Below are 23,691 nucleotides of genomic sequence, written 5' to 3' on the forward strand. Positions count from 1 at the left end.
GGTTCAAGGCATTTCCTGTGAGCTGGAGAAGAGGATGCTAGCTTGAGTATTTATTGATACAGGCGGTGAGAACTAATGGTTACATGCCAGCAACATTCAACCAATAAACTCCCCCTTCACCGTAGCTTACAAATACAACTGTGAGTTTACTTAATGTTATCATGGGTAATTAATTGAATAAAACAATTACAGCATTAAACAGAATGACAAAATAAAATTCAGGACTGGATTTTGGAGTCAGATGGGGATGAATTTCTGTAAAGAGGCCTCAAGTGGAACACGTGGGCCTATATGGCTGGGGACCCCGCTGCCATCCTTCAGAGGCGAGACCAGGCTGTAAGGCCAACATCAGCTGTAATTACAGTCTTCCTTTCTTTTGCAAAATAATTTGGAAAGAAAGATGTATGTTGTTCAGCAGTGGCAGCAAATATTTGAAATTAATATTATTATGAAAAAGGGCAACTTGTGCTCTAAATGAGGGAGTTATTTTCTGTTCCGCTGCAACATCTTCTGTTTCTTTCTCCAGATTGAATTTATGAATCTGATACTCAATTCGGAATGTTTTAATTATGAACTATTTTCCATTTGCTTCTTTATTTTCTCTTGTGTCTGGAGCTGTTAGTTAGAGGAAGCACAGGCATCTGAGACCTCAGCCCCAAATGTGTGCCGCACGGGGTAAAGCTGCTGTTTCCTCCCCGGTGCGCTGCGGAGCTGAAGGTGCAGCGCTGAAGGAGGCCCAGCAGATAAGGGCTGCTTCAGTCTTGTTCAGAAGGGCGCCTGGCAGCAAGAAAGGGCGCCCAAGACTTTCTCCCTCTCTGTGGAGTTTTGATTCATTCCTGTGAGAACTCTGAGCCTGTCAGGCAGCGTGCACATTTTGCTGTGTATTAATGCTTTGGTTTTGCATTAGAAGTGGCTGGTGGGTGCCTTAGCGATACACCGAGCGGCATGCCCACTCTGTGGCCAGTGGATCCCATTCCTGAGTAGAGATGGGAGGGGAGGTGAGGGCAGCCCGCAATCTGCCCTGGCCCCCAGGAGGACCGTCCCACGCTTGACAAGGGCAAGCCCAGTTTGCGCTCGGAATCTCAGAACTGGGATGTGTTATCCTTCGCAGACTCCTCTTCAGAGCCAGTGTCTCTGGACATTAAAGTCAACTTGCTGGCTGGTGACTGACCCAGAAGTCCTTTCCCAGTGTTGAGTTTTAAAGTGTTGACTTTAAAATGGACGCATAGCTTTGGCTGCAGTAATGTCTCGGATAATCTCTGCAAAGGTTTCTCTAGCTGTAGAAATTCCGTAAGTGTGCATGTGGTTTGATTGATAGCTCAGACCTTCGTTTCTGTGGCTGCTTTTTCTCATCTGCCCAGATAGATTGACATCCATTTATTATGTTTTTTGTACCATGTGATGACTTTTGTAAACTGTTCTAAGGTGTAAGAAACCATCAGCTCCGAGCTCTGAGATGGGGCATTTTGTTGTTAGACTTGCTTTTTTCAGTGGAGGTGCTTAGATAAGGTGGGTTTTGTATTCAAACCCACAAGTGGGGAGGAGAGATTGAAGTCTGACTTGAGGGGACAAGAACGTTTAAGGTCACAGGAACTCAGAGACCATGTGTTTGGAAGGTATCAATAAATTGGGATTTGAAAAAAGTAAATATTTTGATTTACAACAAAACATTTCGTCTTGATTTTAGTTTTCCCTGAAGTTTTGAAAATTGAACTTCAGCAGTAGGTAAATGTACAGACATTGGATACAAGGGTAGGTTCATTTGTTAAAAGTGTCATGAGTAGAAGTTCCGTTATTACTTCTGCCAGCCTAGTGGCTTCCTTCTAGAAATGTTTAGGTCAGATGTTCCTGACCTAAATCTGGTGCGTGTGCATTTTCACCACCCACTTCCCCGGGCACACACATCACCACTGTTGTATTTTTAAGGGGCTGGTTCTTTCTGTTTCATTTCTCACCTGGGAAGAGTAGCTCCAAGCCTGAGTTCTCCATAAAGTGAGAATTGTCATTTTTGTTTTCAAGCAACAGATACATGAAATGAATTTAAATTTGAACGTTCCATTTAGACGTAATATGGGGAAAAATGATTTTTTAGTTTTCCTTTTCCTGACAGCATCTAGGGATCCTGAATGCTTCAGACTTTTTATAAGGTACTGGCAAAAGAAAGAAAGAAAGAAACCAACCACCTTGCCCTCCTGAAGCTTAGCGTTTATCCAGGTCCTCTCTCTGAAACTTGATAATCATTTCCATAGACATTAATAAACCCCTGTGTTCAGCTGATTTTCAGTCTGTATTATACAAAGCACCAATTTAAAAAACTCTACTCATTAGGAGACATAAATATATATATATATATATTTAACTGCACTTTGTATTTTCTCATAATTTTTGAACCAGAATGATGTTTCTGAAAAAAAAATCAATAAGTATTAATAATCACATTGTCTCCAGAGAACATCCAGCATCAGTATTCATATATTGCATTTCACATGCACATCTAACCTATGAAATTTATTCATGTATTTATTCATTCAAAAGTATGTATCGACAGTCTGCTGTGTGACAGGCATTCTGTTTTCCTGTGGAGTAATAAGCATAACACATCTTAGTAGTTCAAATAATGGTAACTGTCCTTTAGTATTTTTGCATCAAGAGCATGCCTGTCACCGTAAATGGTAGGCGGTTTTATATCCTCATTTTCAATTAAGGAACCTGAGGCATGGGATGTTGAAGCGCGCCCCATGGTTATGGAACGGGTGAAGCGTGGGGGTGGCAATTCATCCCCAGACCTGTGAGCTTAATTAGCTATCCTTGGGTGGATGGATAGATGGATGGAGAGAAGGGAAGGAAGGAAGGAGAGAAAACGGCTTTAAAAAGTCTTTCTCCAATTAGTTTAATGTTTTATAAAAGAACTTACATTTCTCTGAAGCGCTGATAATGAAAGTTTTCCAATTGCATTTATTCTCACTGCTGGAATTTTTCTTTAACATGTATTTTGTTTTTGTATCTTTATGCCATTCTTACATGGACTCCCTTGAAAAATACCATCATGTCCTTAATTTGGAGCGTGGGAGGGTGCTTTAGAGCACGGGGACTGACTTCTAGGGTAACGTGGCGTTTGGAAGGTTCCAAAAGGGTTGGCTGTAACAGCTCTGTGCCAGTCACTTCTTTCTGGCTTCACACCCTGTCTGAATCAGTAAGTATATAACTGAGCTAAGAGCCTTTGTTTTGACCCCCACGACAACGTTAGGTATTTGCGTGGGAAGCAGTGGGCAGTTTCCCATGTTTCTTTGAAAATATAGACCTTAGTCATACCCTGGCTTGATGCGGTGAGCAAGCCCTAAAGTTTACTGTTTGAGACAGGGCTTGTAGGATTTTCTGCTTGTCCCTTCCTAGCAGAATATTGCAAATCTATTGTAATGCTTCCTGTTAAATAGCATGCATTTTGAGGAAGTCCATTCCTCCTTTAAATTACAAAACTTTCCCCAGTTTTTACCCTACTGCCCATGGAAATCTGAGGTTATGAGTATCTGCTTTGCCAGGCACTGAAGTACTTGATACTAATTGGATTTTATTACCACTTTCAGCAGTTGTATTAATGGTGAGATCCATAACGGAAATGGTAAACCAGTCTTTTATGGGCAAACTTCCACCAAGTCATTTTCTTCTGTCTCCTTTTCTGAACCAGCTATGACTTCACTCTAGTACTTCTTTCGAATTAGACAGTGAGGTAGCTCTTCTGTTGATAATGTAATCCATAGTATCTATGATAGATGTGTCCTCCAAATTATGAATTTTCCTTTTTGCATCTCATCTGTCAGGTTCATTTTTAGCTGTTTTAGATATGTGAAGGTTGTCTTATAGCTTGATATTTGTTCCCTGTAACCTTTCAAAAAAGCCAAACTTAGTAAAGCATCTAACTTCAAATGGATGGATCTCAAATATTGTATGGCCACTGACTTCTCACAGTAGTAAAACCTAAAAGACTTAAGCCATGCCAATTTAGAGTGCTTTAACAATGTGTAAGCACTTCATCTTCACTTAATAGATATTTACCTTTGCTTTATTTTAGATCTGAACAGGTTTCCTTTGACCTCAAAATCACTAATGCAAGGAAAATTACCATATCATGAGTGCATCTCCCTTATTTTTTTCTGGTGTGCAGAATAATAACTACTGCCAAGGCTTAGGAGTAGACATGGCCTGAGAGAAAGTCTATTACATGTTATTTTCTGATTGCTTTTTTATTTTTTAGAGTTAACCAAAATCATGCTAATCAATCGGATTTACTTACTCAAACAGAGCGAGTTTTAAAGGGCTCCTTTGTTAGAATGACTACTTCAAGTTCAAGTTGGGCTTTATCTGAATTTGCTTTTTAGACCTGCTTTATTTCATGTCAGATTTGGGCCCCAAACTAACTCACAAACAGGAAACCCTCAATTCAGAAGAATCAAAACCAGCAGATTCTACGTGCACCCAGTTTTTTCCCCCTTTCTTTGGAAACTGCTAGCTCGTGAGGTGCTCTGATATAAGAAAACATTAGAGAGCCTGAATGCACCAGGAGAGCGCTTCAGCCAGCTCTGCGGCCCGATGCCAGTTGAAGTAAGGAACGCTCTGGCTGTTGGGACTTTTAAATCTAGACTTAAAAGTTATTTGCTCTGTTTAGCATTTTTAAAATGGGCCTATTAGGAATTGTGCGTGCTTCAGTTTTAATTTTAACTCACCGTGATTGTGAAGCACCCTGGGATCCTTGCAACAAAGGGTGCTCCAGGAATACAAGCCGGTCTTGAGTCCTGATGTGCACCGTTGTTATGGGTGCTGGTTTGTTGTGGACAGTGGAGGAGGCTGCAGAGCTCCACACCCTAGAGAAGGTGGCCGACACCCTTTAAGAGTCTTCTTCCCACCTCTTATTCTTACTCTGAAACTTCATCCACCTTAGTCATCACCTTTTTCTTTCTCCTTTTCAAAAAAGCTATCCTCTGGTATGGCAATATTTTCCCATAAAATGCTAATCTCATTGAGTTTACTCAGAGAGGTTAAAGAGGCAAACCAGATGATGTGTTGAAAGTTAAGAACGATTAAAGCTTTAATTATTAGCACCATTTGCAATCACATTCTTCTCTAGATGACAAGACAGTATTTCCTCACTGGGTACCATCCAGACTAGGCTTGTCCCGTTTTCCTGTTAATCCAGAGTGTATTCCTGTGCAATGAAAAAATGTGGAGCTAACCAGAACAGGTGTTAACTTTATGAAACATCACAAGACGTATTTCCCAAAATGTATTGAATCTCTTCAGTTATGTTAACGTAGAACAGAGTGTAATCTCATTTTCTTTTTATTTCTTAATGGAACTCTCTTTGGAAGTGATATATTTCATCAGCAACCGCTCTTTGCCGTCATGTAATTAGTGCACTGATAGCGTTCGTTCCATAGGAGTTGAGAACGTGGCTCTGTCATCACTGATCTGTAAATTTAGGCAAGTGGCTCTCCATGCCTCAATTTTTTTCAGTCTATAAAGTAGCAAGATAATAGTACCAATTTTTCAGGACTCTTAGGAGAATTGCATAAGTTAATACTTGCAGAGCATTTAGAATAGCTCTCAGTTCTAAAGTACACTATAACATTCCTTGTTTTTCTACAACGTGGGGACTTGCAACTCAGAAACCACTCTTGTAGGTCTCATAGACTGTTGCTACCTAGAAGATTTTGAGGCAAGCATTGTTTTTAATGAAACAACCAAGAACTTTTCATTTGTGAAAAAAATTAAAGGGCTGTTTTATAACTCATGCTCACCTTTAAGGAATGCTTTTAGCACTGTCCTGAGCTCATTATAAAGTTCTGATGTGTCTTCAAGTGTAAGTGGGGGAAAGCTGTCCCACGGGGACTGTCCTCTGGGTGTTTTTCCCGGCATTACATTAACTGCCCTCACCCCTGCACCCTAATCCAAGGCCCAAACCCTGCTTCATCCCCTCTCCGTGGTACTTTCCACGTTTTCTGTGATTGTAGGTGGACTGAGTAGGATTTCTGAAAACACTACCATCACTGGTCACAAAGGGACTTGGTTTTATCCGTCATCACACTCAGGAATCTGGCACACAGTAGGGTCTCAGGAATATTTGTGAAACTAAAACAACCTCATAGAGTTTTTATCACATTTATTTTGTGAACCAATAAACTATGTCCATAGTTTTATTAGTAGTATTTTATTTGTAATCTTATCTATAATACCTTACTTTGCAAAATATTTTTTCCTACTACATTTACTTCTGATTTTTTAGCTTACTTAATGTAGTTCTGCATTTTCCTCTAAGAAAACCTACTGATATTCCAAGCTGCCCCATAGTTCTGCTTGTACTGCGATGTTCTTGAACACACGTACAAAAGTTGTATGTTTGTAAGCAGAAGAATAATCACGGGAGGCACACAGGACCCAGAGATCTAAAAAATGCTATAGAAGACCTAATTATACGCCACTGGTAAGCGCAGTCATTAACAACTTACTTCGTGCACATTTAAAGTGTTTCTTTTATAATCATGTATTTCAGCCTGACTGATAGTTTTCATTTTGTCTCAATCATCTCATATTTGAGATCCACGCTTTTTTTTACTGTTAGTCAATTTGTTTGTCTATTTCTCATATTGACGAAAGTATAAAGGAGGGGAATGTCAGTAGCAGAATCGAGTGACTTATAGCCCGAGATGCTGATGCTGCCAAAATGGAAAAGCTCCGCTTAGCACCACCCTGTGTTAGCTCGCAGCATCCCTCCATCAGCTGAGACTCCAGGGTCCCCATTTGGCATTGGAGACTCCATTTAGGCTGTAAACATGTGATGTGTGAAAAGTCAGCTGTGCGCGGGACCAGGATCACTGGAATTCAGGGAGAGCTGCAGGTGGAGATAAGTGCTCAGCCGTTCCAGAGCAGGCCTCGGGGGGCGGCTTGCCCACCCTCCTGCAGGAGCACCAGCTCGGCGTGGAACTTACGCCCCTGCCATGGACGGACAGGGCTCCTTGTTTCATGACCAACAGTCTGTCCGGCACATTTTTACCGCTTCATCATAACTCCCAAAGAGGTGATTACCAGGATCTGGCATTTTCCTAAATGGTGAAGCTTTTTCATAATGTTGATAGAGACAGCCTAGATTATTTTGATTTTTCTCTGTGACCTCATCCAGAGGTGACATTGGGTTATTTTTCTTTAGTAGACATGGGAGATCTTGGCTAACAACTCGTAAAACACAGAAACCAAGGCTGTGATTTAGCCCTCACTTTCCTGTGAAATATTGGATCAGATCTGAGTTGGACCCATGGGCCCTGCTCCCAAGGGTTTGTACAGACCCCGAAGTTCCAAGCCTCTTTGGGGGAGTTTGTATGTGGGAAGAGCTTCCGTCGGGTTCATGAGACTCCCAAGGAAAGTTCTTGGCCCTGTAAGAAGCTGAAAACCAGACTTAACTTTTCTCCCCACTTTTTAGGTATTCATACAACGAAACAAGAAATATAAAAATCTGTGAAGTGTTATAGAACTTAATTCTAGTATTTACTTTGGAAAAATGGATTGCTTGAGCTAGTTTAGTTCTTGTTTTCACTCTGGGGCTTGAAGTTTTTCAAAATGCTGTATTTAGGACCTCTGGAATTTAATACAAATTGGGTATCTATTTCTAAGTACAGATTCAAGAAATTTTACTCATCACAGAGAATGGGAGATTTAACCACATAAGGGCCATCAGAGAAAGCAGCAGCAAGATCCCAGGTGCTCAAGATTTAGAATCTTGGGAAATAATTTTCACTGTAAAATCAAATAAGACTCATTAGATTTAGATTTATCTAATGAAAAACTTGTGAAAATTCTATTTGGAGTAGCATAGTGTTTAATAATAGTATATTTTTAATAATCACATTATTAAGCAAGATACCAAGGGACTCCAACATTCCTCAAAAATAAAACTGCACTTGTGCATGTCTACAAAGTGAATGGATGATGTGTGTTACAATTGCATCATCTTCAGTCGCTGGAGAAGACCCTGTAAGACCTGTGTCTGGGAATACATAGAGGTCTCCTAGAGTATCCAGGCTGTGAGAAGGGACTTTGCAGGTTATCTAGTCCATTTCCCTTCATCCTGCAGATGAACAAGCCTAAGCCTCTATGTGCAACTAATTTGAAATACTACAAGCTCTTTTGTAATAATACACTTTTTAACAAGTATTTTCTAGTCTAAGCTCTTTGCCAACATATTCAATTCATTTGAGTAAGAAGGTTTGAGCACAGTAAGAAAGATCTAAATGGATACTTATACAAAAAGCATGGAGAATTTGGTCAAAAGATATCATCTGGGCCTATGTAAAATTACTTTAATTATGCAGAAAAGTCATATGAACTGTGAACCAGCATTTCCTTTAAAAATTATGAATTGCCCATTTAAATCATTAAGTAAAATTTCCGTGCTTCAAAACGATGACATTTTTGTCTTTAGGAACTGCAGTTAGAGGATTGAAACAGAATTGGGTGGGTTCTCGCAGTGTTTCCTTTTGTATTCCTCGGGAGCTTTGGACCCAGTTTCTGTTTTTAGCACAATACAAGGGTGACTTTGTGTGAAGGGGCCACTTTCAGGCGCCAAGATTGATCAAGATGGCAAAAGCCATAGCTATGACACCTGGAGTTTAAGTCAAATTTAGAAGTGATTAGTCTCTTCTCTGGAGAAGGACATGGCAACCCACTCCAGTGTTCTTGCCTGGAGAATCCCAGGGACAGACGAGCCTGGCGGGCTGCCGTCTGTGGGGTCGCACGGGGTTGGACACGACTGAAGTGACTTACCAGCAGCAGCAGTCTCTTCTCCACAAACCGAGATGCCGGCCATGCCCCGGTTGTATCTCCCGAGAGCATAGCTTAGAAAGCAGAAGAGGATCCAGAGGGAAGGATTTGGGGGAACATGAGCTAACATCACAAACCACACTGGACTCTTAGAAACCCTGCCGTTTGCTTCCCCGTGAACTGCAGCCCAGTCCAGACCTCGCCTTCTCCCCCAGCACCAGCTGGGGCCTACCTGAGCGTTTTCAGCAGATTCACCCCATGGCCCTGCCTCCTGCGATGCCTCTTAGAGCTTGTCCGTAGTATTTGATGTCCTTTGGGATGAAAAGAAAACCCCGCTGACTGAGAATCCCTGTGAAAACAGTGTTTGAGTATGGAGTTGATGTCATTTGATCTGAAGTTCGAGTTTGACCTTTTTAAGTTTCCCACACGCCTCGAAAAATCTGCTGTGAAAATTCAGGCCGCAGGCAGACAGGGCCTGGAGAAAGCGGAGGGCCATCCAGGCCTGTGAAGTTACACACGTCTCAAAAAATAAAAATGTAAGGGAATAGAGAGCCAGCAGTTTGACAGATTGTTCAGTAAATGCTCATTTTATTGAAAATTATAAAAAGGTGCTTAATGTCTCTGTGCCATTAATACAATACATAAAAAGGTTACTGTCAAGATTAGTGTTCTAGGCCTGAAAATTAACTACGGAGCTTCCGAAAGCCTTGCTCTGCGTCATCTGAGAGGTTAAAGGTTTCCGCATATACATTTTACACGCACAGACATTTATTTCAGAAAACAATTATTTTAGACTTTGTGCCAAAGACATTAGCAGTGATGTGCTTTCATTTCAGACATGGATGGGCTAGATATATATTACCGATAAGGTAAGAACCATGAACAATCACCTTACGGAATTAAACCTGTGCAAGATGAGTTCCCTTGCTGTCTCTAGAGTATTGCGATTCAAAACATACATTCCTTTCTACAGAAGAAGATATTCAGATTCCTTAGTTGAAATTAATTAGCATTCAGAAACCAGATAGCATGTTTTTGGGTATTCATGAGATCTCTGTTTGAAAAAAAATGTTTTTAACTTGTAGAAATGTGTTGCAACACACAGATGGGAAGAAAAAGGGGAAAAAAAAATCTCTTTAGCAAGCACTGAGTGTAAAAGGAATATTACATTTTGCACGCTCCTGATTGCTCTGTGTAAACAGTTTTTGACATCTGTCTTTATAGTTTTCGAGGAGAGGAAGACTTTGTTAAAAGAATCATTTTTATACAGCAGTCCCCATTTCAGTCTTGCTTTACCTGTATTATGAAAGCAGATGGTCTGCATGTCTTTTGAATATTTATAACTATCAAAAACAATCTCTTGCTATTCACCCTTAGGCTTATGAGATGTCAGGACTGTTCTGGTTGAAAAAAATCATCTTGGGTGTTTACAGAAAGAGGATTACATTAAGCTGAAATGACTATACATTTTCCAGTTTAATATTTGTCCATCAGCTGTTTAATCGTATTTAGATAATTGTGTAAATAAGATGTTGTAGCTTTTGCCCTCTCTGCTGATGGAGCCTGGAAGCTTTAAATGTGGGGACCCACTGTTTTGTAGAGGCTCTGGCTGCCTCCTCCCACCTCGGTTACACCATCCTCAAGTCGTTAGTAAGTTTTGATCATGATATCACCGTCCTGTTTTTAAAAAAAAAAAAAATGTGCAGGGGAAGCCTGGCTGGAGCTCACGTGAAAGCTAGGGAGCTGCTGGCTTCCGGTAAGACTGGAGTTGGTTATATTCTAATGTGCAGGTTTAGGGTCCAGCCCTCCAGTTACCCTCTAGCTATGTCATGACATTCTCTTTCTTTCCAGTGAGCATGGTATTTTGGAAAACTTTTGGTATAGTGGGGGTTAAGTGTTTCTTTGACTGGAAGCTGAGCAATCACAGATAACAGATTTTGCTGTGGTTGGTTGATTTGGCAGAAAAGCATGAACAGTTCTGGTTTAAATGACTGAATAACCTGATTAGCATTGTTTGGGGCTGGGTTTTTTGTTGTTGTTAAAGGCACAACAAAGCAATTTTAAGGGTAATCAGATCACTGTCTTTCCCCAGTTGGTGAACCGTTTTTTCCTTTTTTTCCAGTAGGTCTCACCTCTTCCCAAACCTCTTCCCTTGGCTATCAGATGACCAAGGAGAAAGAGAAAGCTTGTCTTCCTTTGGTTTCTGAATGTTATAAATGCATACCCCCAGTATCTGTCCTGTCCAGCAGGGCTTTGAAAGGATAGGATACTTTGGAAATGTGTGTGACCTCCACCAATTCCTTGTGGGTTTGGGGGTTGCTTTTTGTTTTTCAAATTCAGAGACCGGCAGTCTTTGGGAGCAAAGGTTCAGAATGTTCTAACCATATCGAAGCCAGGCGGTAGAAAAATTCCACCCTTACCTTTTCACAATTAGAAAGGTTATAAATAATGTATTTGGCTGAAAAGGAAGCTCAGCCTGTGGCAGATGGTATCATTCTAGAGAACCCGGGTTTCTGTGAAGATGGCATTCTTTCAGATCGGAACTCGAGCAGACTCTCAGAAAGAGCTGGAGCTCCTCATGGAGCGCAGACACGTGCTTTGTGGATCTTAGAAAAGCTTACAACTTGGCTCCTAGGATGAGAATATTGTGTCACACCGGGGTTAGGAGACCCACAGCCAATTTCTGCCGACTCCCAAACTGTATTTCCTGACACTGGAAGCCAGTGCCTCTTCTGGGTCTGTGTAGCGTTTGAACTTGGGATTTAAACCAAAGGAGTTTGATCAGCCTGGTTATTTTCATCTCTGAACATGGATGCTTTATGCAGGCTGGCCACCAAATGGGACTTGCCAGGCAAGTCACATACACATCTTTGTGAAAGAGACAGAGAGAGGGAGATCTCTCCTGTTGATCTGTTTAGGCGATCTGGGAGAAGGCAAGCCCCAAAGCTCTGAGACTTCTGAGACATCTGTGTGGATGTAGCTTGAAAAGCCTGGGGCAGGATCTCTTGCAAATTCAAGAGCCAACAGTTCCAAGAGCTCTGGGTGGGAGCTGGATAACCAGAAGTGATGGATTGAAAAGATTCCTCTGATAATGAAGCTGCCATAACCTTTGACCTTTAAGAAAAGAGGATGGCTTTCTGGTAGCCTGCAGAGATGATCCATGTCAGTGACCTTTTATTGATCCCCATCGATGTGCCCAGCCCTGTGATGGGTCCAGGCTATACGGAGATAAGCCCTGAGGCTCACTGCCTAGCAGGAAAGAAACAGCTTGACAAGACCATCATGGTGCCCAAGAAAGGCATGCTTGCGCTGTCAGGAAGGGCCTTGCAGCAGTTCCCGCTGAAGTTAGCCCCTAGGTGAGCCGCGGCAGCTAGAGATGGGAGAGGGCACAGAGCTGACGTGTCAGAGGAGAGCTGTGTGTCTTACTGGTGTCGTCTGCCATGTGGGGCCTGCAGGCCAGCTTCAGAAGGTACCACCAGGTTGGAGTATTGAGACCATTCCAACGGAAATGCTCTTTTCCGTTGAGGTTTTCTCTGGTTACCCCTCGATCCGACTGGTCATTGGATCATTAATTTGTATCTTGTGTGTTCTTCATAAGAAAATTTCTCTGACTTAAAAACGCTTCGTTTGAAAATTGTATGTAAGACTTGAGTTATTTAAAGCGTAGTCTTTGGGCTGATCTGAAATGTGATCATATGATAAAAGCCAATGTGAAGGGAGGTGGAGGGTCGTCATAGTGATTAACTTCTCTTAACTCCATGCTCAGCGTGTTACGGGCTCTGTGTTCATTGCACCACACTCATCATGCTGTTCATTGTCTGTCCACGCACCTCCTCAGGTCCTGTTTTCAGCGACCTAGTCCAGTGGTAGACACACACTGGTTCCATAGTTGTTTGCAGAATGAATTAACGGGTTCTCAGAACAGCCCCGTGAGGCGGCTTCTGCTGCCATTCCCATTAAGTATGGGGACGGTCCTGGTCGTTGATTAATTCAGCCAAGGTCGCCTGACCAGCGTGCAGCACACCCTGGACTTGCACGTGGGTTTGCTGATTCTGCTTCATCAAACACACACGTGAAAAGTGCACGTCGCTCAGTCGTGTCTGACTCTGCGACCCCACGGATGTACAGCACATGGGATTCTCCAGGCCAGAACACCGGAGTGGGCAGCCTTGCCCTGCTCCAGGGGGTTTTGCAACCCCACGGAGGTACAGCGCATGGGATTCTCCAGGCAGGAACACCGGAGTGGGCAGCCTTGCCCTGCTCCAGGGGGTCTTCCCAACCCAGGGATGGAACCCAGATCTCCTGCATTGCAGGCAGATTCCTTACCAGCTGAACATGTAGTGTGTATATAATTTGTGCCAGGTGTTTGGGATGGAGAGAAATAGAGAGCCCCAGACCTGTATGGACTCACAAGTCAGTGAGTCGTCTTTTTTAGAGGGTAATCGTTTTGAATCAGGATCTCCTTGTGAATGACAGAAGCAGCCCAAGCCTCTCTCCTTAGAAACATGGGTCTTTGTCTGCCCGCCCCCTTTCCCGCCTTACCCTGTAGCAAAATATTATCATCTTGACTCTGTTCTTTGTATTATCAAAGCAATAGGTATTTATGTCCAAATTTGAAATACACAGCAAATGTGATCTTTCAAATGCCACGTGCCTCACAATTTTCTGAGGTCTCCCTACCTTGGAACTCATAGACCTAGTCAGATGCCATGCCCAAGCCTTCAATAGAGACTTTACCACAAAGAAAAATAAAAGTCTCATGTAGTGGCTGACTGAGCAATCTGGTTGTCCAAATCACTGCATATTGTTCCAATAAAAATAGAGGTGACCCCAAGTTACCTGAATTACGGGCTATTTCCCAGCCCCCCTAAAAGCACATAAAGAGAATCTAGAAAGTTGCTCTGGCCTGCTCCATAACCTGTGGATTAGCCTTTTGATTTATGTCTCGCTTAGGCTAATATTTATATTAATCAGAGTTTCCCTGAGCACGCATCACTTGACGGAGTAGAAAGCATCCAGAAAGTCACTTAAGGACAGTGCATACCAGTTTAGGGTTGAACGAGGGCAGGGGGAAGCTTTGATGATCACGCACATATGGATATTATTTTCCACATATGGATAATAATGAACTACATAGCACTGTTACATATGGGCTCCACTTTTATGAGAATGTTTCAGAATTTTTTTCTTTTTCCCCACACATTATATATTTTTCTCCACCCCCGCCCCCATATATTTTCCTCTGGGTCTACTGAATCACATTAAATTGAAATGATCTGTGTACATGTCTCTTCCTAATTGAGGGTAAACTTGTTGTGGCAAAGGCTGTTTCTTAACACCTCTTTGTGTCTAGTACCAGCCAGTCAGATAGTAGGTGTGAGCCCAGAGCAAGTCTCATACACAGAACTATCCACAAAGTCAAGTAGCCTGGACTTGTTTGTGAAAAACCTCAGCAAAATTTCAATATTTCGTACCTTTCTAAAATTAAGAATAAGCTACATGCAAAATTTGCATGTACTATTACCTTAACATTTAAGAATCTCCCTGCACGTCTAAATTGAAGAGTAATAGTTTTTTAAAAATTGGACCAAAGTAGAAGAACATGGGCTCTCGCCCGTTTGCAGAATCACTGTGATCCATCAGCCATCTCCTTCGTTTTATTATCGTTGACTTTATTGATCCGTCATTAACAATAGAGTAACTGTGATTGAAGCTGATGGATTGTTAACTGGATCAGGTAGATTTCTGGCTCTGGTTTTGGCAACCTTGCTAAGTATCTTTTTGTACCCTGGACTGAGGGACACTCTTAGTCTGAATTAATGGCAGAGTATCACGAGCACATTAAGAATGTCTTTTTAGAGAAATAAAATGTGAAAATGACTATCAAGTAGAAAGTGTCAAAAAAATGTCATTGTGGCTCTTAGGATAGCCGTGTTTTACATCGATAATGTAACTCCAGCTTATCCTTCCCTGGAAGTTCTTCAAGGATCCCCTAGATTTACGTGTTACGAGAATGTGTGCGTGTTACAAAATTAACACTGATGAGAGGTGTCAGGAGAATCAGTGATAGCCAAAAGGGCTCTACATTAGAAGTAGCTTAAAGAAGATAATGGTGTAAAAGATACTTTTGTTCCCAAACTGGCTTTTCTGGTTGTGTCTCACCTCCCAAACAGTTGCCTTCTGTAAATTGTTTGTCATGGATCAACTGAAGTCTGAAAGGTAAGTTCTCATGTTTCTCCATATAGGAGAACAGATGGGTGCTGCAGAGTCTAGTTATTCCTACAACTCAATGGAGAAATAAAGTTAGCCACTACTAGAGAATATGAGTGTTGTGGATCAAGTCACTGGAATGACCAGGACCAAAACTGGCAGGGAAGAAAATACTTTTCCATGTTGAAAATGAGTTTAAAAAAGAAAAAGAAAAAAACATACCCAGTAATACGTCAAAATCGTCTTTCTTTCTTCATTTTTCTGTGTTAAACTGCTGATTCTGTCTCACAACTTTTCGTTAGACGCAGGATGAGGATAAGTGACAGGTTGTTTTCTTTGTTTGTGGTATCCTCAAGAAACAACCCACCATGAAATGCATAGACTTAAAAATGTTACACTCAGTTTGAAATTCAAAACCCAAATTTTATATGAAGCTAGCAATAAGATGGCAGCATGCTTTTTTTTCTTCTGATAGAAGATCTTTGTGAATAGTTTGTTTCTTCTTAAATGTGGTCAGTCAGCCTTGGAACAGTGTTAATTTACCTGCGATTGAAACCCAAATGCTATGAATAAACAGTGTAAGGGGTGTTTCTCAAACTTTAATGTGCAGGCAGCCCTCCTGGGGATCTGATTAAAATGTAGATGCTGATTGCCCTGGCCTAGCTTAGGGCCCAACCTTCTGCATTTCTAGTAAGTTTCTGGATAATGCTGGTCCCTGGGCCGTCCTGGGACTTGCAAGGATGGAGATTTAGGCACCACACCACAAAGGCATTTATCTATGAACTGCAATCAGAAAGTCATCTCCAAGTATTTGGATTTATTGGGATGCATGGACAGTTGTCTGCCCAAGAATAGATGACATTTCCCATACCTACTAGAGCAGAGTCTGTGGGTGTGATCGCTTTATAGCAGTCTCAGTGGGCTGCAGCTTTCTACTGAAATAAGCGTTTGATGATCTACTTAATGACTTTGAAGAAGTTGCGGCTTTAGGCTAAAGTGTGAAGCAAAAACGTATGGGTCCTCCGTGGATTAACAAACAAAAACGAGTTTGCACAGCTGAAATCATGACCATGTTCTCTCTTGTTCCACTGTGTGTCACAACTGCTCTCCCCCTCTCCGTGCAGAGCATGATCTCCTCCATTGTGAACAGCACTTACTATGCAAATGTCTCAGCAGCAAAATGTCAAGAATTTGGAAGGTGGTACAAACATTTCAAGAAGACAAAAGATATGATGGGTAAGCAGAACGCCGTCGCAGAGGTGGCTCCGAACTGCCGCGTGTCGTTTGGGGGTTTCTCCAAGTCACGTGTGCAGCCAGGCCTTGTGATTGCCCAATTAGAGATCGATTTAGACTGTTTCTTGGAGGGTGGGGAGTGGGTCTGAGTATAATGAGATAATTAAATTCAATAAATGTTTGTGTTTAAATCAGCCCAACTGACTTGGTTGTCAGACGTGCAGGAGATGGAGGTGGGGGTGGGGCCTGAGCTGTCATTTTTTTTAATGTCTCAGTGAGGGCCTAACCAGGCCTGGAATAGTGAACAGAGGCTGTGGGTTCTCAGAGACAAGTCATGCTTTTATGGGGTTTTTTGTTGTTTTTTGTTTTTCTTGGTTTTGTTGGAGAAGAAGGGAGAGTGCCAGATTTTACACCCAATGTTTAAAGACGTTAAATTGTATTTATAGTCTCCGCATGGAGATCGGGTAATGATTGGAGCGGTTGTCTCCAGTCCCCTAGATGGGGGCTTTGGGTGGGTCTGCTGCTTTCTGGACCATCCATCACCCAAGAACCATTGCATCATTCCTCGATTCTACACGCCACGCCTCCTATCTTAACGTGTAACTTTAGGTCAATATTTGTTACTCGGGAACACATTAAAATGATCTACAGTGTGAGGTGACAGATAAAAGTTGTTTGTTGTACCTGAGCATTTAGATTATGACGTTTTTCCCCCTGTTGAGTCTGTTAGTGTTTGTAGAAGCAAATCCCGTGATTAAGGTTAATGTTTTAATTTCTATTAATGTTTTCTTTCACATACTTGCCCCTTCCAAATAAATGTTTTAAAATAATATAGAAATGGGATGTTTAATATGCATGGCATTATGTCATGGTTTCAGTCTATCTCTGTTTACTTCCATTACATTGATTTAATAAAACAGCAATAATAACTTCTCCTTAAGACTTTAAGAGGCAGGAGAACCTGAATTTTGAGCCTGTTTTAGCTTTTAATATTTGAAGCAAAATCATCCATCTACCAAAACAGATTCTTTGCCTTTTATAGCTTAGAGCTGTAATGAAGACAATACATCATTTTTTGGAATAATTGCTTGAATTACTATTCCCTGTGAATGGCCCACTTGGGCTGATAGCACTGGTTGAAATGGAAGTTTCTTCCCCCGTTTTTAGTTATATTTTGCATACATCAGTGATTATAGCGATATGATCAGTTCCTCTAAATGTAAAGCCAGAATATTTAGTAAAAAGAGAAATAATGATGAAAATCAACCCAGAGTCCACACCTGGGAGGCATGGTGTACTGTTTATTTATTTATTGGCTGCACCGCACGGCTTGGGGATCGAGCCTAGACCCACAGCCGTGAAAGTATGGAGTCTTAACCACTGGGCCCCCAGGAGATCCCCGTGGTGTGCTGTTTAGGACTCGCTTACCTACCACCGTCAGCTCTCAGTTCAAGAGCATCAAGGCTGTCTCTTCCTTGTAGCCGCAAAGCATTTGACTGCCTTACTGCTCACTCTCAGCCAGTCCACATGAGGTGTCTAGCCAAGGGAGAAACATTCATCCCAGGTGGGTGATAATTAATTGAAAAACGGTGACAACATCACCTTGTACCGGGATGACTCCCCACCTCTCCCTTGAAAGATTGTCATTAGCGTCTGGTGATGGCCACAGCTTCTTCAAGAAGCATTTGGATTTCAGCGACTGGGTGTACTGGCTTGCAGTATGAAAAATCGGTTTCTTCGTTCTAGGCGGTGATTGCGGCTCTTCGTGCCACCTAACTTGAGAGCTATAATTCAGTGAAACAGGACGTGTAAAATACTCAGCCCAGGGTTCAGTCTGAACTCAGTTATCATTACTTATCATTATGACCCCTTTTATTGATTATACGGATTACTTTTTTAAACTCACAACTGGTTTAAAATTGAACATAAATAATATTTAGATCATTTTTCTTTCAAACCTTTTTCTTGAAGTGGTAACAGTTTATGTATGTGTGAAGTGAAAGGTGCTCAGTCGTGTCTGACTCTTTGCAACCCCATGGACTATACAGTCCATGGAATTCTCCAGGCCAGAATACTGGAGTGGGTAACTTTTCCCTCCTCCAGGGGATTTTCCCAACCGAGGGGTAGAACCCAGGTCTCCCACATTGCAGGTGGATTCTTTACCAGCTGAGCCACCAGGGAGTCTAATATATGTATCTCCAAGTATTTGTTCCTTGTAAATATATATAGGGCTCCCCGGGTAGCACGGTGGTAAAGAAGGTACCCGGCAATGCAGGAGATAGGAGAGACTGACTGAGGTTTGATCCCTGGGTCAGAGAGATCCCCTGGGGTAGGAAGTGCCAAATCACTCTAGTATTCTTGCTTGGAAAATGCCATAGACAGAGGAGCCAGGCGGGCTACAGTCCATGGCGTCGCCATATATATATATATATGGATATTTCTTTTTTTCTACAATTGCATATGATGTTTTCTTAGCTTCACTCTTTCTAGTCACCACTAAGCAACTAGGATTTTTCTAGAATTTTTTTTTTTTTTTTTGGTGGGCATCTGTACCACCTGGCTTGTGGGATCTTAGTTCCCCGACCAGGGATTGAACCCAGGCCCTCGGCAGTGAAAGCACCAGACCCGCAGGGAATTTCCCGAGAAGCTGTTTCAAAATACATGTTGCTTTTATAAGCCTTCGTGGGATCAGAAGTAATAGCGAATAATAATTTGACCCCAAAACTAGTCACGTAGAATGTGAAGATAATGGATTTCGGGCCTTAAATCTAAACCACATCACAACATTAGAAAGTGTGTTCCCGCTTTCAGAGTTGGTGGCCGGGCGCGGAAAAGAAAGGTAAACTCACAGCCGGTTGGGTTCTGTCCTGAGATGCTCTGGTTTCGCTGGACCTTCCGCGCCCGTGCCTCTCCGTGCTTGGGGAAAGCTCAGGGCGCCTCAGCAGTGCGGAGTACCGCTGGCTAACGTGGTTTTCCCTCTCGCCCGCTGCAGTGGAAATGGATAGTCTGTCGGAGCTGTCCCAGCAGGGTGCCAACCACGTCAGCTTCGGCCAGCAGCCTGCCCCGGGGAGCACGGCGGAGCAGCCCCCCTCGCCGGCCCAGCTGTCCCACGGCAGCCAGCCCTCCGTGCGGACGCCGCTGCCCAACCTGCACCCCGGGCTGGTGTCGACGCCCATCAGCCCGCAGCTGGTCAACCAGCAGCTGGTGATGGCCCAGCTGCTGAACCAGCAGTATGCCGTGAACAGACTTCTAGCCCAGCAGTCCTTAAACCAGCAGTACTTGAACCACCCTCCCCCCGTCAGTAGGTCTATGAATAAACCTTTGGAGCAGCAGGTCTCCACCAACACAGAGGTGTCTTCCGAAATCTACCAGTGGGTGCGTGACGAGCTGAAGCGGGCAGGCATCTCGCAGGCAGTCTTTGCACGTGTGGCTTTTAACAGAACTCAGGTCAGTGTTGTTCATTTGAACGTGGTTCTTCTCTGTCTTGCTCTTCCTTCTTTGATCCGGGCTGTGCTAACCTTTATTCTTCTGCCGTGTAATGTTAACATTTTCTCCTGCCCTCCATATGATCTGTTCCTGGGGGTGCCTACATTTCAGCGCTTCTCTGCTTAGCAGAAACCTCTCCTACCAAGAGAAGGCTATGTACAGATGGATCCTGAATCAGTGGCCTTGAAAGAACAAATGTCAGAAATATTTCAAGTTGACATTACCTATGCTTTTACCTAACGGAAACACAGAGTGTCGTAGCCAAGGGAGAAAGGTTTCAGCACTTGGTCAAGGCCACTGGTAGGACTCCAGGCTTCTAGCTGACTAGCTTCCTTTCCTAGAGCAGGGATCAGCCAGACTTTTTCTGTAATGCGCCATATAGTAAACATTTGAGGTTTCGAGGGCATAGTAGCCATAGAAGTAAACGCATGGATGTGGGTGTGGTGTTTCAGTAAAACTGTTTACAAAGCGGGCGCTGGAGCGGGTAGGCTTGCCCTTGGAAGCCTTGTTTGAGACTTCTCACTGAGTTTTGCATACACCCCTTGCTTTCACGCCTTTGTCCTCCTGGGCAAATTCCTGTGAAGATACTATCAGCAGGGAGGATACTTCGCAGGACCTGGAGAGGGTGATCCAGGGGAAGGCCTAAGATAAACACTTGTGAAAAGCCCTAAACAAAGAGTGAATGAGAGGGTTTTTTTTTCTTTTTTTGGCAATTAGTACAATATATATGGTGTTTATTTCTGGCCCGGGCACCCACAGACACACACACACCAAAAAACAACCCAGGAGAACGTGTAACTCTGATTATCAGTGAGGACGTGATGTCTTTTCACTTTCTTGTTTTGCCTCTGGTATTTCTTTGGTCCGTTTTTTTCTTTTTAAGCCTGACTCATACTTTCCTTTCATATTTAAGTTATTTTATTACATGATTATAAGAATAAAATCCTGGTACAAAAATATCTAGTATTAATTCCTTGCTGGCAGAGTTTCCATACCTAGGAGAATCCCAGCTGTGACTTATTTTCAGCTTGCCTTCGCTGGATTGAAAGTTAGGAGGCCTTATAAAACCTTTAACTCCGTGTGTGTTTTGGGGTTCTTGAACTTTTTTTTATATATCATTTGTCTGTGTTTAAGGGGATGGTTCAAAAGTTTTTTCTCAGGTTGCAAAACTGTAGGCGCTTGCCTAGTTTTGTATCTTTAACTTAAAAGTATATTCATTATTAGCTGGTCCCTTTAATCTGACAGCCCTGTTCAATTGGAGGGTCATTGTTTTAGAAGAATGAAGTGAACAGATGAAAGAATCAAGTCAGCCTTCTTGATGCTCCCGTTTCTGGCAGCAGCATCACGTTTGTAAATAGTTGACTACCAGTAGTTCTTAGGTCTACTGGTTGACTACCAGTAGTTCTCAGTCCTGGGCAAAAACCAGGCAGCTCTCTGCATAAAAGTTCAGTAAGACGCTTGTTGAACTGAATTGAATGACCACAAAGATAGCATTGACATGGACACAGATGACTCACAGATTCACTGTGAGTGAATTTTGGAAGTTGAGCAAATTGTTATTTCTTAAAGGACCGAGGAAAGTGTGTTTTATTTGGTGAAGAGTGTCCAGCTAAAGGAGAGAAGGGTTAGGTCACTTCCATCGGGGCATTTTTTTCATCTTTGGGGCTCTCATGTCCCAGGCAGGCATCGCCCTGGAGAGTGACCATTTGTTCTTCTTGGGTTTTCACGTGGACAGATTCCATAGATATCAGTAGGATTTGTTACTGGGAAAAAGGCAGAGTTCTCCCTTTTTTTATACCCTATCAGTCTCTCCCAAAGGATAGTTATTTCTGTGGTTAGCATCGAAAACAGTGACTTAATGTTTTTGAGGGAGAGAGGGGAATGAAGTCTGGGTACAGCTTGATATCCATCTCTTTATTAATAATAGCCGGTTGAGAAACAGTCATTACTGAAAAATTGTCTGGAGCCCCCAGTGACAGAGGGGTTTGGTTTTAAACCTTTATATTGCTAATTGGGACTCCTCCGTCAAAGTGGATGTTGGCCATGTTTGTAGCTGTCTGATTTCAATGAGAGTAATTTTTTAATGTGTATTTAAGGATCCACTTTTGGGGAATTCACTTTAAAGCATGCACGCACGCGTGTCTTTTCAGTGGTCATACTGAAACGCCACGCTCACGCACGCGCACACACGCAGCTGCGTTTAGTTTAATGATTATACATTCGTATGCGTGCGTGTAGTGTGTTTATTTCAAAGTGTATGCATTTCAATAAAAGCAGGTGCAGCGTGAGAGTGTATGGTGTGCGTTTGGAGGACGAAAATACACATGCTAATGCATATGTATAGAGCAGGAGCTCTGCAGAGTTAAACCACGCACACATTTGTGTGCGCTTATTACAATGTGCAAGCTCCAGGTTTAAAAAAAAATGATGTAAAATATGTACATACAAATGCAGAGTTCTATGATGTGATCAGATAAAGACACTGGCCCCCTATAAACAGTACATGAAAACATTCATATAATAGATAATGGTACTGTGAGCTGAGGCTGTTTTGCCATTGATAGCTCTGTACAACTCTAAAATCCTGGATCTCTTGTTTTAACTCTTCTTTGGAGAATTTTCTCATCATATTAATTGGGTCTCCTAATTTAAAATCTATCCCTCTCTTAAGATGTTCATGTATCACTTTTTTAAAAAGGTTAAAAACTAAAAGGTTTTTAAAAGTCTACCTTTTCTGAAAGTTTGTGATGAAATTGGTATGATTTCTTGTTTTGAGGACTTCTCTACCTTCTGAATTGAGGGGCATATGTTCTTTAATTGCTACTGAAGATACCAGCTCTTAGCATCTGCCATTCATTCAGTTATGCCTACTTGATGTCTTTTTAATGGAAACCCATGGCTAAAATTAATTGCTGAAGCTTCTAGACTTATACATTTCAGTTCACTTCTCTGTATTATTGCTATTTAAAGGTCATTATAGAAGGAAATACATACTTTAGCGCCTCTCCCCCTTTTTTTAAAAAATTTAACCCAGAGTTAACTGTGATCCCGTCCAGCGGCTTTTTTCCTAACCCCCCTCCGCTTGTCTTCGGCACACTTTGTTTTCCAGTAAAATAAAGAATGAAGATGGATTATTCAAAACTGATAACAGTAATGGACCATCATGCAATGTTTTATTGAATTTGAGTCCTGTAAATTATGTGGTAGAGAGAAATTTGCCTGCTTAAGTATAACAGAAATTGCTACTGTGTTCCTATAATTCTTCGCAGTGTAATTTAAGAAAAGTCCACTCTCCATATCACTATTGAATAGAAGGTAAAAGGTGCTTACCCCACCGTGACAGCTCTGGTTTGGCCTCCCAAACGGCAGAGATAAATGTGTCTGCTTATAACTCGCTTGGCCTGAGTCCAGGGCAGTAGGTGGAGCTTGAAAGTAGTCTTTCACCTGGACACGTGATTAAAAATTCACCCAACAGCAGAAGCAGGTAGCCCTGAAGAATTTGCTACATGTTTTATTTTTAGGAGGCGATTTCATCAGATCATATTTTTCTTCTGAGGGCTTTGAAGTTCCATGAAGCTGATAAAAATCTATTTGAATCAGTGATTATGTTCAAAGAGGAGACGAACAGGAGGCCAGACAGGCCTTTGTTCAGATTGGCAGTCTCTTTCGCTTATCTGCTGTTTTCAAGAATTCATAATTAGCTTTTGGAAGTACTGATAGTATTTATTGAAGGTTTTTCTTTCTTTTCCAATTACTAATGAATTTTACTTGTAAACTCTTTCTGGAATATAAAAAAGGTTTAGGAATTCATCAGCAAGTTCACTCTTTAATTGAAAACATTGGAATTCTCACAACTGTCGTGGAATGACGACGCAGAATAAGTTCACGTTTTCACGTACAGAGCACATGCTGAACGGTTTGACGACACAGTACAATGAAAAGCAGCTTCTCATTTCC

General features: G+C 42.1%; 1 protein-coding gene across 4 annotated transcripts in view; it reads left to right on the top strand.

Annotated features, from left to right (window-relative positions):
* The window catches only part of SATB1 (SATB homeobox 1), a 100,003-nt gene that overhangs the window by 31,003 nt on the left and 45,309 nt on the right, over window positions 1–23,691 (top strand). For all 4 annotated transcript variants that reach the window (XM_086416067.1, XM_086416058.1, XM_086416052.1 and 1 more), the window contains exons 6-7: window positions 16,140–16,251; window positions 19,241–19,695. In XM_086416067.1, the coding sequence (XP_086272193.1) occupies window positions 16,140–16,251; window positions 19,241–19,695 (567 nt within the window). The remainder of the gene's footprint in view (window positions 1–16,139; window positions 16,252–19,240; window positions 19,696–23,691) is intronic.

This window comes from Bos grunniens, chromosome 1 (assembly GCF_055505025.1).
Source record: "Bos grunniens cultivar Pamir isolate PY7600 chromosome 1, Bosgru_T2T1.0, whole genome shotgun sequence".
NCBI lineage: Eukaryota > Metazoa > Chordata > Mammalia > Artiodactyla > Bovidae > Bos > Bos grunniens.